This window comes from Equus quagga, chromosome 14, assembly GCF_021613505.1.
Source record: "Equus quagga isolate Etosha38 chromosome 14, UCLA_HA_Equagga_1.0, whole genome shotgun sequence".
In the NCBI taxonomy this organism is placed as follows: Eukaryota; Metazoa; Chordata; class Mammalia; order Perissodactyla; family Equidae; genus Equus; species Equus quagga.
In genome coordinates this window covers 5,336,273-5,361,924 of record NC_060280.1, presented here as the reverse complement: position 1 = coordinate 5,361,924, position 25,652 = coordinate 5,336,273, and the positions used below count along the sequence as shown (strand labels likewise).

General features: G+C 37.1%; 1 protein-coding gene across 1 annotated transcript in view; it reads left to right on the top strand.

Moving 5' to 3' along the window:
* ANO3 (anoctamin 3) overlaps positions 1-25,652 on the top strand; it is a 293,456-nt gene that overhangs the window by 194,364 nt on the left and 73,440 nt on the right. Inside the window, exons 8-13 of the mRNA XM_046685171.1 lie at positions 3,062-3,193; positions 6,245-6,351; positions 10,771-10,826; positions 14,537-14,658; positions 18,945-19,079; positions 25,421-25,517. Of these exons, the coding sequence (XP_046541127.1) occupies positions 3,062-3,193; positions 6,245-6,351; positions 10,771-10,826; positions 14,537-14,658; positions 18,945-19,079; positions 25,421-25,517 (649 nt within the window). The remainder of the gene's footprint in view (positions 1-3,061; positions 3,194-6,244; positions 6,352-10,770; positions 10,827-14,536; positions 14,659-18,944; positions 19,080-25,420; positions 25,518-25,652) is intronic.

The window sequence follows — 25,652 nt, the reverse complement described above, 5'->3', positions numbered from 1 at the left end:
ACGAAAGTCAAATTTGTGCACTTAGATTTCGCTTGGATCTTCCTTTCTTGAAGTGGGAAAGAGGTTTTGTGCCTGGGTATTTTGACCAGTAAACACTGAGGGATAAATAATGTACAGGCAATCATCCAGCTTTTGAAGATCGTCGTTTCTCCAGGCAGGTTGATGGGAAATGATTATAGTTTTAATATTGCTGCTGTTTCTATCAACCTGATCAGGGAAAAGAAATGACTCCGTTATCACCACTCCCCACCACCCCACACCTTATCCTTCAGCTGTCACAGCTGATTTGGTAGAGTTTGTGCTCTGACCAAGTTCTTTTGATCCTTTAATCCAGATTCCTTTGAATTTCCATAGAATTCTCTCCTTTCCACTGATTTTAGCAAAGGAACTTAAAGCTCTATTGGAAGTCATCTTCCCATTATGCCATGAAATCTTGAGCCTGCAAGATGGCCAGCATGGTAAAGATTTGGTGGAGTGTAGTAACCCTGGTGGCATGGTGGTGGGAGTGGTACTAGGAGTAGTAGTAATTCTCCTTTTCCTCATTATTATCATAAACATTTATTGAGTGCTTACTGTGTGCTGGGCACTGTTGTATCAGGCATTACCTATTTAATTTTCAAAATAGCACTTCACTTAAGAGATGAGAAAAATGAATGAGAATCAAAGAAATAATTAACCACAACTTTGCATCCTGTGATTCAAATCCAGTCCTGACCACATATCACTGTTAGGCATCATTTGCTCCTTCATGGGAAGTGTGTACAAAAAGCCTAAACTGATAATATTATTTATTTTCTGTAAAAAGATCAGTGATGGTCTGAAAATCCTTTTATTTCATTGAAAAAAAATTTTTTAATTCCCATTCATTTCTAGTATGTTTGTAATTATTCCCGAAATAGTAGTTTAGGTTCTGTGGCTCATCTGCACTTTCGAAGTGGTCAGAATGGCTCCATTTATTTGATCCTTCTAGCCAACTAGTGATGTAGGACAGGTGGGATTACTTCCTCTCTTTAGAGATGAGAAACCTGAAGCTCAAAGATTGGAAATGTTTGGCTCAATTTCAGTGACTGGCCAATTAACTACTGGAACATTCATCTTCCAGCTCCTGTCCCATTGTTTTCTTCACTATGCTAAGTTTGCAAAGCTGGAGTAATTGTTTTCTACATGTCTGTACCCTAGTCGCTAGGATATGGCGACAGTCTGTGGTTTCAGAGACTTTCTCTATAATGAGAAAAAGCAAAATGAACACCTCAGATACTGCTCATTTATTATTTTAGACTAGAAAGAAATACTTTGGTTTCTCCAAAACCAAAAATGACTTGGCATCTAAATAATACCCTTACTTGGCAAAGGAAAGGTCCATATTTTTTCACATGCTAAATTTTACATCAGGACTCGATTCATTTTTTTTTCTTTTCTTTTTTTCTTTCTTTTTTTTTCTTTTTGAAGAAGATTAACCCTGAGCTAACATCTGCTGCCAATCCTCCTCTTTTTGCTGAGGAAGACTGGCCCTGAGCTAACATCTGTGCCCATCTTCCTCTACTTTGTATTTGGGATGCCTGCCACAGCATGGCTTGCCAACTGGTGCTGTGTCCGCACCTGGGCCACCGAGAAGCGGAACGTGCAAACTTAACTGCTGTGCCACCAGGCTGGCCCCAGGATTTGATTCTTATTTCAAATTTTATATGGTAATTTTACCATAATAGACTTGAATAAAATAATTCGTAAAATACAATGTTAACTGCCTGCATATTGCTGTACTAAATTTTTTAAATTTTAAGCAGAGTTTGCCAAACAAATATTAAGATACATTGTACTTGTCTGGGAAAATATTCTATCCTGCTACTATTACTATTACTGTTTATTACTGAGTTACTATTACAGAAGCCCAAAATTGCCAAATATAAGACCTCATAAATAGTATGTAAATATTGCACTTTTTTCTAGTAAACACAGCTGTTATTAGAGTAGCTCAGAATTTAGATTTTCAGACTCAGTCTCTGGAGTCAGTATCTCTTTCTTGTTTTCTTCATAAAATAAGTATGATTCCAATCAGTATATATGGCTCAGTAGAACTGGCTTCTGACTGTGATCTGAAGCTGAGGCCACAGTGTCCTGATGTAAGATTTCTTGAAACAGTATCGTAATGTTATATGCTGTGGTCCATGCTAAATCCATTCCTCAAAGTGCCCTTGGTGGATGGCAGCATGCGATCCCTGAGGAGCTAGTCAGAAATGCAGAATCTGAGGCCCCGCCCCCGGCCTACAGAATTAGCATCTGCATTTTAACAAGATCTTCAGATGATTCATATGCCCATTAAAGTTTTAAAAATACAAAGCTTTTGTACAAAAATACAGAGCCTTTGTACTGCGAAGGCCTTTTGCCTCAACTTTTCTTATTGTTAATGATCAGGTTTAAATTAAAACACCAACTCACAGCTCTCCAGCAAGGTCAGTATTGTTGTCTTTATTTCATGAGTGAGGAAACGGAGGCAAGAAGAAGTTAAATAATTTGTACAGGTTCACACAGCTACTACAATGCACAGCTCCCTTTGTACCCAGTTTTGCTTGACTCCGAAACCCTTGCTGTTTCCATCACACTGATGGCTCCTAGCCTTGCTGAATGAGCGTGTCCTGGCCATGTCTTTCTTTTCCGTCTCCAGTTTGTAAAGGCGCATCTCTGTGGATTCGTTAAAGAGTCAGGGAGTGCTCTATAGCTACATGTAGACGTGCGTGCGTCCACAGACACACGACTGGAGTAAACATGCCGTGCTGCTTTTGTTGTTGTGTGTTCTTTCCTGCCACCATCTTTATGTATGATGATTCTTTAATAGTTTTCACAAGATTTTTCCTACTTACCCTGAAATAGTTTAAACAAATGCAAGATTTGCTGTGACTTGGAATTAATTTCTTTTTGTGGGAGCAGGAGGAAGGCATGTGTGTGGATGTGAGTGTGGGTGTGTGGATGTCTTTTTTGAAACTCTTTCTTGCAACGGTAGTAGAAGGTGGGCAGAGCTCTGCAATGCAACCTAATCTGCTTCTAAAATGTGACTTTGTTCCAGTGTGCAACATTATTTTAAAAGAATCAAAAAATGGATGGCCCAAAACCCAATGGTTCTCGACAAGACAGCTTTTCCAGACCTGGAGAACTCAGATTGCTATACTGGCCCCTTCAGCCGTGCACGGATCCACCAGTGAGTTCCCTTTCTCTTCTCTCCCACCACCTGCCTTGGCACCTTGCATTATCTGAGAGTAGCTGACAGAATAAAAATACCTGGAACCAGTTTCATTGTTTTCCAAATAAATCAGAATGTATCATTGTATTGAAATGTATACCTAACTTATAAACAACATTCAGTGAACATTATTAATTCTTTATCAGCTATGATTTAGAGACATTCAAGTAATGAATTATTAATTATAAACTCGTGGGTTGATGGTCTAGCACCCAATTCTTTCAAAATAATTACTATTGTAGTAACTCACCTAGTTAAAGTAACTAATGATGATAATAGTAATAATAGAATTACTATTAAATACCATATTTGAATAATGGATTGTTCTAATTAATAAATTATTATATTTATAATTGAATTTAATTAATATGTGCTTATTAGTTTGATTCATTTTAGTTTAATTTTATTAAACTAAGGTGAATGGGTAATTTTTTTAAGGATTTGTTCATGACTATCTATCTTTTTACATACTAACATAACTCTATTCCTTTATTATTCAGCTAGTATTTATTGAGTTTCTACAGGATACAGATTGAGGATGTGACATAGTTCTTGCCTTCATGGTACTCCCAGTCTAGTGGGGCAGACAAAAATGTAAATTAATAAATAAAATAGGATAAATATAAAGATAGAGCAATGCACACTGTACTATATGGCTACAGCTATAGGGTCTTCTTTGCTGTACACTCTTCTGGATTGACTTATATTCTGGAATATGGGAAGTTGAGAGTGAGGATGAAACAGACTTCCAGACCATAGAACGTGTAACAGATCCAATAATCAATGGGAAAACTTCTCCTTCCAAATATTTTATTTATTCCATTATTAACTCTTAGAGGTGGATCTAGAGCTCCCTTTAATTCCAGCTATGAGAAGTAAAGGAAGGAGTGGAAATCCAAATGACTTCCAGATTTAGAGAGAGGTTACAGTTTCATGGAAGCTTCTTTAGCTTTTTGCTATACTTTTTCAGGCTCTGTGATGCACCAAATAGAAATATTCTACTCTTCATTTTTGAACCCAAGAAACTAGAGTGATCTTTGAAAAATATGAATCAGATCATGCAACTGTCCTGCTTAAAGCTCCCCAGTGGCTCCCATTTGCTCTTATAGTAAAATTCAAATTCCTTATCATCTGCCATGTCGCCATATATGCTGTGGTCCCTGCCCAACACTATCATCTCTTCCTCTACAATTTTTCCCACCATTTACTTACTCTAAGGACACAGGGTTCATTTCTATCCTTGAAAAGCTCAAGCTTAATTCCATCTCAGAGTCTTTGTTCTCGCTGTTCTCTTTGCCTAACATGCTCTCCCCACAGATCTTCACATGGCATAAGCCTTCTTATCATTCAACTCCCACTCAAACATCACCATCTCTGAGAGACCTTCTCTGAAAATGTTATCTACAGTTCCACTGTCCCAGGCATTCTCTATGCCGTTGTGCTGTTTCATTTTTCTTCATAGCAATTATCTGAAATCATGTAATTTATTTGTTTACTTTATATATCATCTGTTTCTTCTTTCCATAATGTAACTTCATGAAAAAAGGAATTTATCCGCTAAAGAAATATTTGTTCAGGGAATTCTGAGTCAAACTGATGAATCTGAATCAATAAATACCTATATCAATAGGACTGTTAGGACTTACACTTAATAGCCTTCACTTGGTGCATCCAGTACAAAAATACAAAGCACAATGGCAGAACGCTGGAGGGACTCAGAGTCTAATCAAAATGGGCAGGTATACAGCTTGCCAGAAAACACGGCAGAGTAAAATCAACGTGTTAGGAAAGACACAAATAAAATGCACATTTTTATAAGTGAGGGAGAAGCTACGTCCAGAGGAGAGAATCCAGAAAGCCTTTTTGAAGGAGATAGTCTTTTTAAGCAGGTAAGAATATGGAAGGAGGTGGGGAGAGTTGGGGGAACAGCTATCAGAAACAACAAAATCCTGAGAAAAAGAAGCATAGATGTGATAAATCCTGCAAGTAGACAATTAGATACAAGAAGCCAGAGCTGTAAGAAATAAGGCTGAGGGAGAGGTTGAAATGCAAGAATAGAGAGCATGAGAGGAAAATAACAAATTTAATTATGCATGGAACAGAGAGCTCCTGACAGGTTTAGAGAGGAGTGCTCCAAGGATCAGAGGCAAGCTGTAAAAGTCCCGTGGGAAATTGGACACCAGTTAGGAGGATTCTCATAATCTAGGCAAGAGGCAAAGAGACCCAGAACAAGATGGGTGGCACAAAGCTGAGGAGAGGTAGTTCAGTTAGAAAAGTTACTGAGTCTGGCAACTGTTTGAATATGGATGGTGAAAAGAAAGCAAGAACCATAGAAGACCTAATCTTTCAGGACTAAGTGCCTGAGAAAATGGTGGCTTATCATTCAGAGATAAAGCAACTGGAAACAGGAAGTGTCAGAAGTTGAGTAAGGCCTGGGATGCTTCCATTCGTTCGTTGCTCCCAGTATACCGTAAAGTAGATGCTAGAACACAGCCTTCTTTCTTCTGGGGATCACCTTTGTGCTCTTTACATCACTTGCTCTCACCGTATAGGGCATGAAAGCAAAGCGAGAACTGTTGCTCATTGCTAAGTTTCTGAAAACAAGACCAGCTAATTTGGAAATTGTGGTATGGGGAATTACATCAATTTTTAATGTGTTCTACTTGGAACTATATTGCTTAAGGTAGTACAAAATTTACGGGAGCCAACGAACTATCTATTCTCTCCTGTTACATGCTAAACAAGAAATATGAGGACATCTAGGCTTCCTTATAAACTGAAAGATATCAAAATGAATATTTGATAATGTCCTGTATTATTTATGTGTATTTTTTCTCTGCCAATTCATGTTTTTTCTTTTAAGGAGGATGGTTTCTATTCTGATTTACTGTACTCCACATGTATTCATTTAGAGGAGAAAACAGATGGATGACTACTCAGGAACTTGTAACTGTTGCTGGATTCTGTGCTCTGCTTTGAATATTAAAACCAATCCCCTTCTCTTAACAGCTTCATAATAAACAATAAGGACACCTTCTTCAGCAATGCTACTCGAAGCAGGATAGTCTATCACATGTTGCAGCACACCAAATATGAACATGGGATATCAAAAGTGGGTAAGAAGACTAATTAAAAACAGAGAAAGTAGAATTTTCTGTTGCTAATTAGACCCAGAAATATAGTTTAACAACTGAAGCTTTGCTTTCCTGTGTTAAATATGAGGATATAACAACACTTTGAACACAAACTAAATATTCTATTCTTCAGCCTTTCAATAAAGCAAAACAAAATAAAACAGAAAACTTTTTTCAAGAGCATTTGGCCAATATGTATCAAAATGTGAGATGTGCAAACAATATGGAACAGAAATTTTATGTCTTGAAATTCATCTCAAAGAAGTAATCAGACTTTTGAGTAACAATATATGTAGAAATTTGATCATTGTGTCTTTGTAATGAAATAAAACTGGAAATACTCTGTCCATCATTAGGAAGTGACAAATAAGTTAGGCTACGTCCTCATAATGCACCCATTGAAAATTATGTGCTATTTATTCACTCTTCCCTCAAATTTATTAGGCATTTGTTTCATGCTATATATTATAGAAAGTATATAACATATACCCTTTACTCATGGAGACTGAAAATTAGTCCTTAGTTCTCTGTTTATTGACTTCAAAAGATATCCACTAAGCATTATTGAGGGAAAAGAAATTAAAAAACAAAAACAGATTACCCATGGAAACTTGTACCAATCTCTACTGATTTGCATTAAAATAGAGTGTAATATAAGTAAAATAAACTATGTTTCAAGTCAGTCATTTTTAAAAGAAGAACATTCAGACTTTCTTTCTCCTCTGATTAATAATTCATTTATTACTGAGCAGTCAAAATAGTTAATTTAGACACTAAATCCTTACAGAAAATAATCTGACACTTAATCAGAAGTTTTCTGAACAAGAAATAAAGAGAAATCCAGAATATAAACTAAAAATGTGTCTAAATGATAGCATTGTGTGCTTATGTAGTCTTTAAAAATAAAAATATGACATTTTAAGAGATTGTAAAGATATCATGCCCTTTGTAGAACATACAATAAAAACAGAAGAGTATAAAAATAAAATTAAAGAATTCTTATCAATTGTCATTGTTACAAATTAGTATTGAATATACATCATAATTAGAATCAGGCAACATTTACCATGTTTTATCTTTTTTTTAAAATTACCATTATGAGTATTTTCTCAAGTCCTTTAATATGACTGAAAACATTATCATAAATAGCTGTACTATATTCTATTATAAGCAATCATCAAATCACAGTTCTTACCAGGAAACTAGTATAATTGATTATATCATAATAATTAAATAACCCCAATTTTAGATGAGCAAATTGAGTACAATAATACATTAAAAAGATCATATATCATATCAAGTGGGTTTTATTCCAGGGATGCAGGGATGGTTCAACATCTTGAAATCTATCAATGTGATACACCACATTAACAAAATGAAGAATAAAAATCACATGATCATCTCAATAGATGCAGAGAAAGTATTTGATAAGATACAGCATCTATTTATGATAAAAACTCTAAATAAAATAGGTATACAAGGAAAATACCTCAACATAATAAAGGCCATATATGACAAACCCACAGCAAATATCATTCTCAATAGAGAAAAACTGAAAGCTGTTCCTCTAACAACAGGAACTAGACAAGGATGCCCACTTTCACCACTTTTTTTAACGTAGTATTAGAGGTCTTAGCCAGAGCAATCAGGCAAGAAAAAGAAATAAAAGGGATACAAATTGGAAAAGAAGAAGTGAAACTGTCACTCTTTGCAGACAACATGAGTTTGTATATAGAAAACCCTAAAGAATTCACTAAGAAACTTTTAGAAATAATCAATGAGTACAGTAAAGTCACAGGATACAAAATCAACATACAAAAATCAGTTGTGTTTCTATACATTAACAATGAAGTAACAGCAAGAGAAATTAAAAATACAATCCCATTTCCAATTGCAACAAAAAGAATAAAATACCTAGGAAAAAACTTAACCAAAGAAGTGAAAGATTTGTACATCAAAAACTATAAAACATTGTTGAAAGAAACCAAAGAAGACAAAAAGAAATGGAAAGTTATTCCATGCTGTTGGATTGGAAGAATTAACATGGTTAAAATGTCCATACTTCCTAAAACAATCTATAGATTCAGTGCAATCCCTATCAAAGTTCCAGCAACATTTTTCACAGAAATAGATCAAAGAATCTTAAAATTTATATGGAACAACAAAAGACCCGAAATAGTCAAAGGAATCCTAAGGAAAAAGAACAAAGCTGAAGGCATCACAATCCCTGACTTCAAAGTATACTACAAAACTATAATAACCAAAACAGCATGATACTGGCACAGAAACACACACACAGATCAATGGAACAGAATCGAGAGCCCAGAAATAAACCCACACACAGCTAATATTCGACAAGGGAGCCAAGAACATACAATGGAGAAAGGAGACTCTTCAATAAATGCTGTTGGGAAAACTGGACAGCCACATGCAAAAGAATGAAAGTAGACCATTATCTTACACCAAGCACAAAAATCAACTCAAAATGGATTAAATACTTGAATGTAAGACCTGAAACCATAAAACATCTAGAAGAAAACATAAACAGTATGCTCTTTGACATCAGTCTTAGCAGCATATTTTCAAGTCCCATGTCTGACCAGGCAAGAGAAACAAAAGAAAAAATGAACAAATGGGACTACATCAAGCTAAAAACCTTCTGCACAGCAAAGGAAACCATCAACAAAATGAAAAGACAACATAACAATTGGGAGAAGATATTTGCAAAGCATATATCAGTTAAGGGGTTAATATCCAAAATATACAAAGAACTCGTCCATCTCAACAACAAAAACCCCAATTAAAAAATCGGCAAAAGATCTGAACAGAGATTTCTCCAAAGAAGATATACGGATGGCCAACAGGCATATGAAAAGATGTTCAACATCACTAGCTATCAGGGAAATGCAAATCAAAACTACAATAAGGTATCACCTCACTCCGGTCAGAATGACTATAATTAACAAGACAGGAAACAACAAGTGTTGGAGAGGATGTGGAGAGAAGGGAACCCTTGTATACTGCTGGTGGGAGTGTAAACTGGTACAGCCACTATGGGAAGCATTATGGAGTATCCTCAGAAAATGAAGAATAGATCTACCATATGATCCAGCTATCCCACTGCTGGGTATTTATGCAAAGAACTTGAAAACACAAATGCATAAAGATACATGCACCCCCATGTTCACTGCAGCATTATTCACAATAGCCAAGCCTTGGAAGCAACCCAGGTGCCATCAAGGGACAAATGGATAAGGAAGATGTGGTATATATACACAAGAGAGTACTACTCAGCCATAAGAAATGATGAAATCCGGCTGTTTGTGACGACATGGATGGACCTTGAGGGTATTACGCTGAGTGAAATAAGTCAGAGAGAGAACGTCAAATACCATATGATCTCACTCATAAGTAGAAGATAAAAACAACGACAAACAAACACATAGTAACAGAGATTGGATTGGTGTTTACCATAGGGGTAGGGGGAGGGGGAAGGCAAAAGTGGGGATTAGGCTCACATGTGTGGTGATGTATTATAATTAGGTTTTGGGTGGTGAACATGATGCCATCTACACAGAATTTGAAATATACTATGGTGTACATCTGAAAGCTATACAATATTATAATCCAATGTTACTGCAATAAAAAAATTACCATTATGAGTATTTTCTCAAGTCCTTTAATATGTCTGAAAACATTATTATAAATAGGTGTACTATATACTAAGTATTCATCAAATCACAGTTCTTACTGAGCATCTAATATAATTGATTATATCATAATAATTAAATAATTCTCCAATTTTAGATGTACAACTATTGTTAATTCTTTACTAATACTAACATTGCAACAAAAATTGCTCTCTAGAAAGGTTTTCCCACTATCTAGTCTTACTAGGGCTGTATGAGAGTGTCCATTTCACCACACTTGCACTGAGATGGAGGAGATTTTAAGTATCACAGATTGCTATTTATATCTCTTTGGCTCAGTATTTAATAATTAAAAATTTCTCAGTACAAATGTTCTTTTAAGACATTTTTGGGGATGGGGAATTTCTCTGCTTCCTTGACAAAATTTTGTTGTTTTGAGGGAAAACTAAGTTGCTCCAGGCTCATGTGATCTGAAATAAGTGAGTATTAAAATGCATCATATTTCATGATATGGCAAATGCCAGGTATTGGCATCTTGCAAATCTCCATTAATGTGATAAAGACACAGTTTGACTCTTAGTATCAATCTCTTTCACAACCTCACTGTTCTCATAGGTGACGTGGCTATGGAAGTCATTTGGGTCATTTTAAGTTTTGAAATTAATTTATTATCCCAAGTATATGTATGTTGTTTCAGAGGGAAGTCGTCATTTAAACTGACTCAGGAACTGTTCTTTTCTTCTCTTTCCAGGTATCTGTAAACTTATAAACAATGGTTCATATATAGCAGCTTTTCCCCCACATGAGGTAATTTTGAAAAATACAGTTTCCATTAAAAAGAATTCTCACGCTCAATGCTTGATCCCATTTTTTTCATTTAAGTCCGGCTGCCCTCTCCCAGTAGTGTTCAATCAGTAAGTGGCTTGGTCCCTTCCGAGACCCTGTTATAATGCGTGGCTGCATACTGGCTTCTGTGCTCCAGAGTTCTACAATTTTCCCTGTGTCAGGAATCCTAGCCTCAGATGGAGCTCCTGGACATCACTCAGCTACTCCGACCCCCACCCTCTGCTCCAACATGGAGCTCCATGCCTGATCCACTTGGTATCTACAACACGCCCAAACAGGGCAGGTTCTGGTTTGTCCCTACTCCTTTAGGATACCTGAAAATCTAAGGAAAACCCTCAACAAAAATCTACATCCCACAATTTACATGATTCTCTGCCAGATTATTATCTCTCTACCAGTTTTAAGTAGAAGTGCCTGCTGAAAGCTGTTAGGGGTCTCTGCCTGCTTAGTCATTTGAATCAGTTTTAAACAACCTCTGCCAACACACACGCGTACACACACATACACAAAATATTCTTTTTAAGGCAATTTTGCATTTTAAAAGAAGAGCGAGGTCTTTAGAGGTTTAATGTATGCACTTTCAAAATCCACCGCTTTTCTATTTTTAAAGTTAAGCTGAGGGCTCGCAGGACAAAATTTCTATACCTGAAGTTTTCAGTCTAGTATAACTCATAAAAGATAAAATGTATTGAGCACTTCCTATTTGGCACTAAGCTAAATGTTTTATATGGATTATCTCATTTGAGCTTTGCAATAACCCTTTGAGATAGATAGTAACATTAACTTCATTTTATAAATAAAACATTGGGGCACAGAAAGGTGAAGTATCAAAGGCACACTTTCGAGCCCAGGAAGCCAGACTTAAATGGTGTGGCTACTTATAGTAGGACTAGGAATAACAATAACATGTAATATGTTAGTGTGTTTCAAGTGACAGGCCCTGTGCATATATTTTACCACTAATCTGACAATAATCCTGGAGGGGTAGATATATTATTTTTACATTTTAGAGGTACAGAAACAAGGTTCAGACAAATTAAACACCATGTCAAATGCGACATAGTCAGTGAACGGTAAAGTGTTCAGAGTAGCAAACCTAAGGTCCGGGGAGAGCGTCTTTAGCAAAGGAAGGTTTGGTTTATTCTCTGTAAGTAATTTTGTCTACATAACTAGTCTGTGTTCTAACAGTTCATTTGATGGTTTCTTGTGTGAAATTTGGAACCTATTAGGAATAGGTTGTAAATAATAATCATTTTCCCATTTATTCTCATTATTTGGTAGAGATACTAACATATGGAACACATACATGAAACAATTATAAAACAATATTGTTGAAATGTGCATAACTAAAACAAAACAGAAAGTCAATAAAATGGACTCAGGAATTTTCTATTGGTTTTATATGCTACTTCTTGAGAGAAGAAAAGTAAGGCTTACTTAGAGGAAAATAAAGTCAACTGTATAATTTGATTAACCTTACTTCGCAATTTATGGCCACTTGCTCCCTTGAAGCAGGAATATTACTAGTGTCAGTCTCATATTTTTCACCTGTAGTTGAGATTTATTTTTTACTTACAAAAGGGACGATACCTAGAGAGGAGAGAAAGACATTTCCAGGGGAATTTGTCAAGAAAAAGAAGAAAGAAAGTGAAGAAGAGAGATATATATGTGAGAAAGAGTTTGCTAAAGATGTTGATAGAATTGATAATTCTGTCAATAATGAATAGTGGAGACAGAGGAAAAGTGTGTTATTTGGAGGAGGGGGCCGATCATGGGGATGGCGGTAGGTGCGTAGTCCTCTGGAAAGGGATGAAAATACCTGGATGAACAGGAGTCCTCACTTTGGTCAGTTTTCTCTCTCAGCCCACCTCATGTCACTGCCAACTCAGGACAATGCGATTGAGTGAAGTTATTGAGCAGAGTTGGAACAATGATGCGCAGGGAATCTAAAGCTTAGCACCTACAGCCCGTGAAGTGCCTGTGTCTGACCACTGAGGCCAGGAAGGAAAACCACGTATTTTAGAAGGATTATCAATAATGATTGAGAGAAAGCTGAGATTTTGGTTCACTTTCACTTACCTACCCAATCTCAGGGCAGTTTACCTTAATAGGTCAGTCTAATTTTATAAGCAAACTTTTCCTAAGTGGATGTCCCCTGCTCAGAATTTTGGTCTTTGCTTCCATCTCCTTAGCTTCCAATCTTTAAGCTTTAAAGACCGTGGGCTCCCTTAGGGCAGAAAACTCTGGGACTGCACTTTAACTGTACTCCCACCCTTAACTAACTAATTTATCTGTTTTGTTAGAAAGCCAGAGGTGAAATCTGTGTATTTCCCAGTTCAGCCTTGAGGAACCTGCAGACTATGATTCAAAGTGTCCTCTTTCTTCATAGGAATGCACAGCCCTGGTTCTCTGGGACCATTCAGATGGTAGTTTTGCACTTTTCAATGGTCCCAATATGTCAAATACCTAAAATTAACTAACAATGGGCCAGCCCCGTGGCGTAGTTAAGTTTGCATGCTCCGCTTTGGCAGCCCAGGGTTTATGAGTTCAGATCTCGGGGGTGGACCTACACACTGCTCCTCAAGCCAGGCTGTGACAGCGTCCCACATATGAAGTAGAAGAAGATTGACAACAGACGTTAGTTCAGGGCCAATCTTCCTCACACACACACACAAAAATTAACTAACATTGATTCATACTTCCTATGTGCCTGTGTGCCTGGCACTTTGATTTTCCAAGGGGGCCCTCACAAAATCCCTTTATTGGGATCATTAACACTCATTCTTGTTCCCATGATGTTGGAAAGGAAATAGACATAATTCCAGTTGTTTTAAATTCTCATCAAACTTTTGTGTAAAAGTCATGCATTGCATTGAGGAAATGGACTTTGTCAAATTCTGTGTCCTGAGTTTTGCTTCAGAAAATATAATCACCACAAATTTTTGCCTCCTCTTTCATTATAGAAGCAGAGCAGTTCAGCCTTCAGGGAACACTTCCCTCTACAAGGCATATATATTCTATGTTTCTGAAATTGAAACCCATAGGACAGATTTTTGAGGGAGGATATAAAGAATCTGAAAACACGCTTCAATTTTTGGAATATCTTATCTGAAGTTGGTTTTTAGGATCCTTGAAAGTAAGAACATGACCAACATACCAGCACTGGTCATACTGTAGGCCTCTTACACTTAGACTAAGACTTGGGGCTCTTACCTTCCTTGAATGAGCATTTACTCTATTCCTTTGCTTCTATAACAGAAATACATATTTTCTGGGACTGGGTCACTTCTTAAATCAGAATAATAGTCTTAATTTATGAACTAAAGACTACAACCATTTCTCTCAATGATGAAGATCTTGTGTTTATTAAAAGACCTTAGATTCCAAACAGTGAAACCTAAAGTCTAGTTTACTTTAAGTGAAAGAGATCTCATTGGTTTAAAAAAGAAATTTAAGAAAGGATTTTTAAGGAACTATCAGAATATTTTCAATGAAAGATATATAAAGGCATTTACTACAGTATTCTCGTAATGGGCTTAAGTTTACAATTTCTGAAGCTTTCAATAAGTCATTAAATTATTCTATAAGAAAAAAAAGAAAAAGAAATTCCTGTTTAGTTCAAATTTCAGTAAGAGACTTTATATAAATTTATCTTATTTTATCTGTTTCAGGGAGCCTACAAGAGTAGCCTGCCAATCAAAACCTATGGACCTCAGAATAACAGACATCTATTATATGAGCGCTGGGCACGCTGGGGCATGTGGTACAAGCATCAGCCCCTGGATTTAATCAGGTACTATGGATGGAGTGATAATGGAAGACTAGTATGCCATTTTATTGTCATTTTCTTAGATTTTGAATTATTTCATTTACCTACTAAATCATCTGTATCATTAGAGATGCAATCAGGAAAAAAGAAGTCACTATAGGTCTTTTCAATAAAAGGAACTTGATTTAGGGAATTGGCCACACAGGGAATGGGAAAGCTGAGTAATCAAACAGGAATAGAAAGTCAATGAAATTAATAAAGACAGCTAATAAAGACATTAACAACAGCAGAAAATTGATAAACACCCTCAAACTGGAGGGAAAAGGGGATAAAGTGTATTTCAGAGCCAAATTCCTAGGCCGTTGGCAAAGAGCTATACCATCCATGACTAGGACTGCCTGCAGAGGAATGAAAGCATTGAGTGGAGCCATGGAGTGGGCGTGGCCATTCTAGAGAGCCCTGGAGATATGGGCAGGAGAGGAGAGAAGATCCTGGCTTCTCCCTTCTTTCCACCTTTGACTCTTCCAGTACCTCCTGGCCCAACTTAACCGGGAGCAACTTACGAGATAACCTGTGTAATCTGCTTCTCTGTGAAAATAAATCAAAACCAGGAAAGGTAGAAAATAGATCTAAGAACAAAGAAGAAAATGACCAACATAGCATCTGTGTACATACTTATTGTTCAGCACAGATTTAATGAGTGTCTATTCCTTTCCAGGAAATATATTCTGGTGAGTAACTACCCTCAATTTGAATTAGTCCTGAAGTACTGTTACATTCATGATTTATTTTATTTTGATGGAGGATAATTTGTTCTTTTTTTAAAAATTCAGGAAATATGTATTAAAAAGAGCTTAATTAACTCCCTAGCTAACTAAAAATATTTATATACTGAAAGAAAAAAGATCATTTACATTATAAGGTTATATATGTTGATATTTTGAACTGTTCATGAATCCTAAATATCAAGGATAACTCATAACTGAATCAGTCATTGTCCCAGCAGGAAACTGATCAAACTGATAGCCTAGAAGGGGTATTTGATGAGACTTTAATAAAAGAACTATATACAGAAGTGTAAATAGGATCAAAGGAGCCAACAAATGATGATGAAGCTTCCAGGGACTAGCAAAAGGTGGATGCTGTTACCAAGCCTAGGCCTGGAGGGACAAGGGGAGAGAGCAGTTGGCAGAACCTCTCGAAAGCTATAACCATAGAAGGGCGGATGCCTGACAGAAGCTATGGCCTTTGGAAGAATGCAGCTATAGCCAAATCATAGCCCAAGAAGGAGAGAGTCAAGGAATACATACTCCAGCATCTCTTTTGTCCCACCCTGTGATCTCCTGCTGGTACCTTGAGTTGGCCAATGAGCCCATCAGGAAGCCAGAAGAAGGAAGGAGTATAGGTGATACAGTTTATAGAGGAGAGCCTCCTGGGGCACATAGCAGAAAGGAAAAGAGTGGAGCATGGATCCGGATGTGCAAAGCTTAGTTCTCTTATCTATATGAGACATTGCTGTTGCTGCTTCAGGTAATTTCAGTAAACAACCTTTATTTTTAATAAACAGGTTATTCAGCTGCTATTACCAGTTCTTTGCCTGTTGACATAGATGGGAAATTTTGCTTATGAAAATCGTATATTTCATATTCAATTGGCCAAGCAGAGAGGGATGTGGTGAAGGGATCAGCCAAGATGAAGGCCATAAAAGAATACAAATGGCATTTCAACAGGTTCCTAGGAACTTGCTTGTTACCAAAAGTGAGATGGTGATGAGGCAAACATGCAGATTAAACTACAGGGTCTTGTGCATAGAATTTCATACAAGGCCCAGTTTTCTACAGCCAGCAGGAAGATTGCCTTAAAATCTGTGACTTTTTAATTATTTGGAGTTAAATTGTTCTAAGATTACACAGTTTGGAGGACATGGGTCTCCTGTTGTGTTGCTTCCTATCTGTATGAGAGAAAGAGTGTGTTTAGGAGTTGGGTTCTTTATATACTTTGGTCACGGATGATGGAGACCCCCAGGCAAGGCCTGTGTTCTCTCATGCTGAAAAAGGTAGTTCATTAATACCGGATGAAAGGCGAGGGGCTGTCAATCGTTTTCCTTTTTATAAACTATCATTTCTGGACATGTATTTGTGCATTTTCCATTTTAAGAATGAATTCAAACATTTAGTAGCCCACGTTTATTTTAGTTTCAATCTAATTTTCCATGCAAAATATTTGAATCTGCAAAGAGCACATTTTAAAAATTGTCAGCTACAAAACCTGCTTAACAAAACAGTTGTGTGGCCTTTTTTAATGTTTCACAATAGGCATCAGAGGGATTTAAATTTAAAAACTACAATAATTCTCTCTGAAACTATTCCATTCAACATTTATTTATTTTATGATAGAGGTTATTTCAGCAGCAGAATCCTATCATCGATGAAATGTCACATAAGGAATCAATATATAAAACAGATCAAAAGAGAGTGGCTATGGGTGAAGTGTGATAAAGTGATATCACTAGCGACCCCCCTTCCTCCTTGTCCTGTCGTGGTTTTCAAGATCCGTTAAGAACACTCAGAGATCTAAGAAGATTGGGAATACCAATGCTCCAGGTCAGGGCATTTTCATCAGTCTTCTTTGCCTGGAAATAGCTTCTCCCTCTCCTGAAACAGATCTGAAATATGCTGTAACTTAGGTGATTATAGTCCTGTCAAATAATATTGTTGTTCCTCTTAACCTTGAACAATGTGTAATTAAAAATCTCAGTATAATACTCTCTGTATAATGGGATCTGTCTGTGCAGTCCTCTTTGATCATTACTATAAAGATAATCCATTCTGGCAGCATGTGTGCTAAAATCCCTGCTCCACCTACAGAGGCACACTAGTTTAAAGGAACAAGTGGCTTTATTACAATAGCTGTTAATATAATCAGCTCCCTCTTCAAAGTAGAACATTATCATTGTATAAGAAATGAATAGACTATTGCTCTATGTCCCCTAGGAGAAATAAATGGAAAAAACTAAAAAATTAGATAAATGATGCTTATGAACGATGATTCCATTTTACATCTAGTAGAATATGCACAAATTTTAGTTGGCACAATACAAAGAATGAAGGAGAAAGAGAATGCTTTTCAGAAAGAGAAATCTTGTTATGGGGAAAATAGCCAGAAAATTTTCTTCCCTGCAGCAATCACTGCCCAGTGCAATATCTCCAAAGGAACTGTCAAACGCCAATCTTTAGAATTATTGCTGAGACAGAACTATGTGTTAAGTAAACGTTTTTAGAAGATGGAGACCAAACAGTAGTAGAGAATTCCAAAAATTATTATGTCCTACCAGAGCTTTTATAAACTCTGTGGCAGTTAATACTGTCAGTGGACTTGGTGAAGAAAGAGCGAGTGAGCAGTCTTTAAAACTGCCTTATTCATCTGCCCTTTCCATAGAAACTGTGTTCATCAGCTGAAGGGAAATAAAATGCATTCATTCCTTTAGCTTCTTCAATACTTCCTGGGGTGGGTGCTAGTGAAACAGGACACAGATCCCCTTTCAAGCTGCTTGCAGCCTTACAGGGAGGGAGAGGAATGGAGGAGTGACGGCTGATTGTCGTGAAGTGTTTTGAGTCTAGAACACTGAAATGTGAGTGAGGGCAGTGTGAGACCAAGAGCGGGGGCATCTAACTCAGGCTTGGAGTGCAAGTCAGGAAAGGCTTCCTGGAAGACTGGATATAAAGTGAAGGATACGTACAAGCTAGACAAGGGAATGGGTGAAATGTAATATTCCAAAGGGAGGGAACAGCAGTAACCAAGGAAAGAATCCTTTGCTCCAGGAACTGCAGAGTCGAACTTTGTTGAGGAAGGTGTGACCGAATTGTGCAGACCGATTGTGTCCAGCATAAGGGAGTCCGGGCAAGGGTTCGGATGGACTGAAATCGACTCTGCTTTCAGCATCCACCTAGATAGGAGACTGTTTTCTAATTTAAACAAAGGCAATATGGAAAACAGAAAGGGATTCTACTAGGAGGATAGAGAAAAGCAAGAACTGGCCTATAAAAACCTTTGTGAGCCATGTTAAGAAGTTTGACCTAAAAATAAACACATTTTATAAATTGCCCCCATAATCACAATATTTAAAGATAAACAATATCACTATTACTAGATTCATTAACAGGCAGGAATATTAAGATATCCCAGATGGAGCCGATGAGGAACTGAACTGGTAGCCTCAACTGTCCATCTGAAGTTCTGACCAGGTGTGACATTAATATCTGTTGTGTCTCTTACGTTGCCATGAGCTAAGGATTTGCTTTCTCTGGCAGGCTATACTTTGGTGAGAAAATCGGGCTCTACTTTGCTTGGCTGGGCTGGTACACTGGAATGCTCATTCCTGCAGCTCTTGTTGGCTTGTGCGTTTTCTTCTATGGAATATTAACAATGAATGCAAGTCAAGTAAGGTAAGCTATTAGCAGACTTAATAAAAAAGTTTGGGCTTTCTTCTGATTTGGCAAAAGCGTTATGATAATGCTGACTATGAAAAAGAGGTGGTGGTACTACAATTTTTTTGCTGCTTTATTTTTTTTTTTGTAAGGGAGAAGCACTATAAAAAAGGTCATTTCCATGCTTTTATATGCAAATTTTCTTGGATAAGTTCTAAGACTGTTTTTCTTTATGCTAAATTTCTCTTTCTAATATACCCCACATAATACTCAACAATGCAATAGATAGTTTTATATAATTTCCACTTGTATAGCATTTGATACTCTAGAATACCCTCTCAATATGTTAGTTCAAGTAATTATAATAGCTACAATTCTTTAAACACTTATGTCCATATATCAAAACCTTCCAAATACATTGTTTCATTTGATATAACCTTCACTCCCACCCTTGGAGATGAGTATTACATTTTGCACCTGAGGGAAACTTACATAGTTAAAGAAATCTAAACAAAATATTTATGCCACATAAATCCTGCTCTAAGCAGTGTCTTCTCCTGAGAAGATAAAATCCCTTTCTACTTTCTTCATACCCTCTTTATAATGTTTTTAGCATGAACTTAAGACGTCAATATGGTAGTGAAATAAGATTTGACAAAAATCAAACATTTATCAGAATGATAATTCTTCTGTTAAAGTTGAAACAACTCAAGATTTAGATATAGGAACAATACATTATTATTCAGCAGAGGCAGGAGTCATCCTGGCGTTAAAGAATCCTCTTAACAGCATGTTCTCTTTAATATATCACAAGGATATCGTCAAGTTCAACCTTGTATGATACAATCCAAAATGGGAAAAAGCACTTCTCCTTGCCTTCAAAGCTCAGCACTTTTTCTCCTTCAGTCAATCCTTTAACCATAGCTTTGCTACTGGATAATAATGACAAGTAATGGGATCATAAAAATTCATTTCTTTGAGTTTTCTTTAAATATGTATAATATGCATATGTATATGTTTGTATATGTATAACAATTTTGCTTAAAAACAAAAGACTTTCATTGTCCTAGAATTGCATCCTGTTCCATAAGCAACTTCCTTGATTTGTCATCTCAGAGTCCCCTTGTTCTTCATGAAGGCCAAATGATAATTAGCATGAAAACAAAGAAACACCTGCTATTCAAAAGCATTTCATCCAGTCACAGGTCTGTTTCAGAGTTTTGCAAACTCACTATCACTCTGGAAGGCAGCATCTTCCTGGGCAAACTTGTGCCATTGGAAACATACATCCCTTTTTGGGCACTTCTCTGTATGCTCTTGAATCAGTAACCTCTGAGGCTAAGAAGAGAGGTAGTGATTCGGAGTTATAGTGTCTTGAAATAAAAATGCTTTTTTTTTTACTATTTCTCTATTCTCTGTTTCTATGAATTTGTTTTTTTTTCTTTTAAGATTCCACATATAAAGTGATACCATGCAGTATTCTTCTTTCTCTGTCTGGCTTGTCTCACTTAGTGTGGCACCCTCAAGGCCTATTCATGTTGTTGCAAATGGCAGGATTTCCTTCTTTCTCATGGCTAAATAATATTTATATATATATGTATATGTATGTGCCACATCTTCTTTATCCATTCATCTGCTGACAGACACTTAGGTTGTTTCCATATCTTGGCTATTGTGAATAATGTTGCAATGAATAAGGGATTGCTGATATCTCTTCCAGATCCTGTTTTTATTTCCTTTGGATATATACCCAGAAGTCGGATTGCTGGATCATATACTGGTTCCATTTTTAACTTCTTGAGGAACCTCCGTACTGTTTTCTATAGTGGCTACACCGATTTACATTCCCACCAACAGTGCACAAAGTGTCCCTTTTCTCCACATCCTCGCCAACAGTTATCTTTTATCTTTTTGGTGATAGCCATTCTAACAGGTGTGAGGTGATATCTCATTGTGGTTTGATTAGCATTTTCCTGATGGTTAGTGATGCTGATCATTTTTTCCATGTACCTATTGATTTGTATGTTCTTTGAAAAAATGTCTGTTCAATTCCCCTGCCTATTTTTTAAATAGATCATTTGAGAGTTTTTGCCAATGAGTTGTGTGAGTTCTTTATGTATTTTAGATGTTGTCTTTATCAGATATATGATTTGCAAATATTTCCTTCCATTCTGTAGATTCCCTTTTCATTTTGTTGATGGTTTGCTGTGTAGAAGCTTCTTAGTTTGGCATACTCCCACTTGTTTATTTTTGCTTTTGTTCCCTTTGTTTTTGGTGTCAAATCCTAAAAATCATTCCCAAGACTAATTTCAAGGAGTTACCCCCTATGTTTTCTTCTAGGAGCTTTACGGTCTCAGGTCTTAAACTAAAGTCTTTAATACATTTTGAGTTAATTTTTGTGTATGGTGTAAGATAGGGGTCCAGCTTCATTCTTTAGCATGTGCATATCCAATTTTCCCAACACCATTGGTTGAAGACACTATCCTCTCCCCATTGTATATTCTTAATTCCTTCATCAAAAATTGACCACATATACATGGTTTTATTTCTAGGTCTCTATTCTGTTCCATTGATCTGTGTGTCTATTTTTATGCCAGGACCATACTGTTTTGATTACTATAGCTCTGCAATGTTGTTTGAAATCAGGAGGTGTGATGCCACCAGGCTTGTTCTTCCTTCTCAAGATGGCTTTTGCTATTTGGGGTCTTTTGTGATTCCACACAAATTTTAGGATTGCTTTTTCTATTTCTGTGAAAATAACATTGAAATTTGGTAGAGATTGCATTAAATCTGTAGATCTCTTTGGGTAGTATGAACATTTCAACAATATTCATTCTTCCAATTCATCAGCAAGGAATATTTTTCCATTGATTTGTGTCTTCTTCAATTTCTTTGATCAATGTCTTACAGTTTTCAGTGTTTGTTTATTATTTCTAACAGTTTTTTGGTGGAGTCTTTAGGGTTTTAGAAAAACACTCTTTTAAAGTGAATTTATAACAGCAGAAAATGATTCTTAGACAGTTAGCTACTGTTCAAGCTCGTTCCATGAAGAACACATTCACAAAGTTTTACCATGCGATGTAGACTCCCCCTCCACCCATGCTAAGCTGAAAGTGAACAAAGGCAATGAAAAGAATAGATTTGCTGTTCCTATTGATTTATGCACCAGTGGAGTCAATTATGCTGCTTTGGTATGAGATGAGTATTCTTTAACCTTTAGTACAAGGAGTGTTTTAAAAGGCGTTAGCCAGCTCTTTTCTTCAGTGCCTTATGGCATTATATCACTGCTACTTCTGTCACATTGTAATTAAGACCTTGTCAGACCTTCTATTCTAAACCAGGTTTAGCATCACTGAATATCTTGACTTTCAAAATTTCATGGGTCTGAAATTTTCCATTGAAGGCATCAGACGTGGTTAAGTCGTACATGTTATCATGGTGGGCTGGGGGAGGACACAGGGCTTATATTTCATGTTGCTTTGTTTTAGTATTGTGTTATTGAGTTCTTTTTTGTTTACTGCAAGGTAACAAAATATTAAAAAGCTGAAGATTGGGCTGTATTTATTTTATTTCTACCAGCTATGTTCACATAAATTAAGGTCATATTTCTTTTTTTTTTTTTTGAGGAAGATTAGCCCTGAGCTCACTGCTGCCAGTCCTCCTCTTTTTGCTGAGGAAACCTGACCCTGAGCTAACATCCATGCCCATCTTCCTCTACTTTCTATGTGGGATGCCTACCACAGCATAGCGTGCCAAGTGGTGCCATGTCCGCACCCAGGATTTGAACTGGCGAACCCCTGGCCACGGAAGCAGAACATGCGCACTTAACTGCCATGCCACTGGTCCAGCCCCAAAAGTCATATTTCTTAATTGCCCTGCAGTTAATTGTAGAATTATGTAGCAATCAAGTTGAAGATTATTTATTGTGTGTGTATGTTCATGTATGTATTTACACGTGTTCGTTGGTCTTACATAAACCAAATGTGGTCAGATTTGTGCCTGGGAGAGCACATATGATAGGAATATGAAAATGAATAAGCAGGTAGATATGGCCTGCTTCTCAAGCCCGGGGTTTCAGGTCCACGGGGCAGAAACCTCAACTTTCTGGTCCACTCTTGTCTCTTTGGCTTTAGAACTCATTAAGCAATTTATGTGGTCTTCAGTATTGACCAGCTTTTCAAAAGCTGTTGAGTCCTAAAGGATCTCTCAATGCCTCTCCTGACAACATTCTTAGTAATAAGGGTTTCTTCTATTTATCAAGTGACTATGATGTACCAGGCACATTACCAATATCACTTACGTAATATCCTAGTTAGAGATTATCTCCATCTAGAGAGGAAGAAATTGATTCTCAGAGAGGTAAGTGACTTGATCAGGGGAATATATGTAGTAAGTGATCAGATAAGTTTCAAACCTGTATCTGATATTTCATTTTAATTGTGGTAAGAACACTTAACGTGAGCTCTACCATGTTCACAAATTTTTAAGTGCACACTATAGTATGTTAACTATAAGCACGATGTTATATAGCAGATCTCTAGAACTTACTCGTCTTCTGTAACTGAAACTTTATACCTGTTGAACAGCAACTCCCCATTTCCCTGTTCCCGACCCCCTGACAACTACCATTCTGTTCTCTTTCTATGAGTATGACAGTTTTACATGCTTAATAAGTGGACTCATGCTGTATTTGTCCTTCTGTGACTGGCTTATTTCACTTAATGTAATGTCCTCCAGGTTCATCCATATTGTTGTGATGGCAGGATTCCCTTCTTTTTTAAGGCTGAATGGTATTCCATTGTATGTTTTCACCACATTTTCTGTATCCATTCATCTGTCAATGGACATTTGGGTTGTTTCCATACCTTGGCTACTATGAATAATGCTGCCGTGAACCTGGGAGTGCAGACGTCTCTTTGAGATCCTGATTTCAGTTCTTTTAGATATATCCCCAGAAGTGAGATTGCTGGGTCATATTGTAGTTCTATTTTTAATTTTTTGAGGAACCTCCATATTGTTTTTCATAGCAGCTGCATCACTTTATCGTCCTAGCAACAATGTACAAGTGTTTCAAATTTTCCACATCCTTACCAACACTTATCTTTTGTTTTGTTTTGTTTGATAATAGCCATCCTAACAGCTGTGAGGTGATATCTTGTGATTTGATTTGCTTTTCCCTTATGAATATATCTGATTCTAAAATCCGTGCTTTACTTATGCTTCCACACTGCCTTCCCTTAAACCTACCTTCACATTTCCCCCAAATTAACATCAGCAAGCATCTTGTTCTGTGCTTCGTCGTGTTAACAGAATCACAGGGCGCGTCAGGACCCTGGAGTGGGTCTACACCTTCACCCTCAAATGCACAAACTGCTCCCTCCTCCCATCATCTTAAGTTGGTGGTTATTATAGCTTTCGAATCAGCACTTGATGTGTATATCTCACAAGAGATATAAAACAAAAAAAAGCCACAATTCAAGTGGTGGTTTAGATTATCAGAATCCGCAAAAGAAATTGCAAAGCGCTGGGCATTCTCCCTGCCTCCAGTGGTTAAGTAAAGTTAAAGAAATTTGGGATAGTCTCCAACCTCTTATTCTAGGCTAAAAAACACAGTGTCAAAAATTGTTTAATATTTTTTATGTTACGTGTCAAGTTAAACTTTGAGGAACTTACAGAAAAGGAGTTTAATGATTCTGGAATTAGAAACAGGGCTCAGTCTGATGGCCAGGATTCTAGACTTGGTGTTTGATAGATCTATGCTTTTTTTAACAGTGTGTGTCAAGGCACCACAAAAATGTCACCTCCCTCAAGTTCCCAATGAACATGATGCACCGACTGACTGCAGTGGGAGTTATGTAGTTGTGTGAATTGTGGATGCTGTTCATTTTGGTGATTATAAGGCAGCGAAACCCAGCGGAAAGATTCGTAGACTTGAGAAATCAGAATAATCAGATATGATTCCAGCTCAGCCACTTCCAAGCCTTTGATCTTGGTTGAAACTCCCTTGCGTATTCCTCACAATATTATCCTACTTGCCATGAAATCACGTGTAAAAGTGTCTCTGTAACAAAGCCCCACCAAGACTCATAAGTGTAAAATATGTCCTATTATCGTTACAACATCTTGGCAGAGATTTCTAAAAACAAGGAAACAAACAAAAGCTTCTGTATCACAAATATCGCAAAACTTCGATCGGAGCCCCAGCCTTACGTTCCTCCTTACCTGCCCACCACTCCCCACTGTTTCCACTTCCTCTTTTCTTCTCCACCTTGCTGCTTCCCACAGGACTGGCCACAGGGGCTAAGCACCTTCCTAAGGTTGAAGATTCATGCTTTCTTTTTCTTCCTTGATTTCTCAAGCAATGAAATTTGCAAGGCCACTGAGGTCTTCATGTGCCCTCGCTGTGACAAGAACTGCTCGCTGCAGAGACTCAACGATAGCTGTATCTATGCCAAGGTGAGTGTAGACCCTTGCATTCTCCTCCCTGAGCTCTACTTTTTCTAAGAAGCAGGGAGTAAAAGGTCCTGCAGTAAACTGCTTTTTACCAAAGTGAAGAGTTTCAGCAATCCATACCATTGACAACTGAATAAA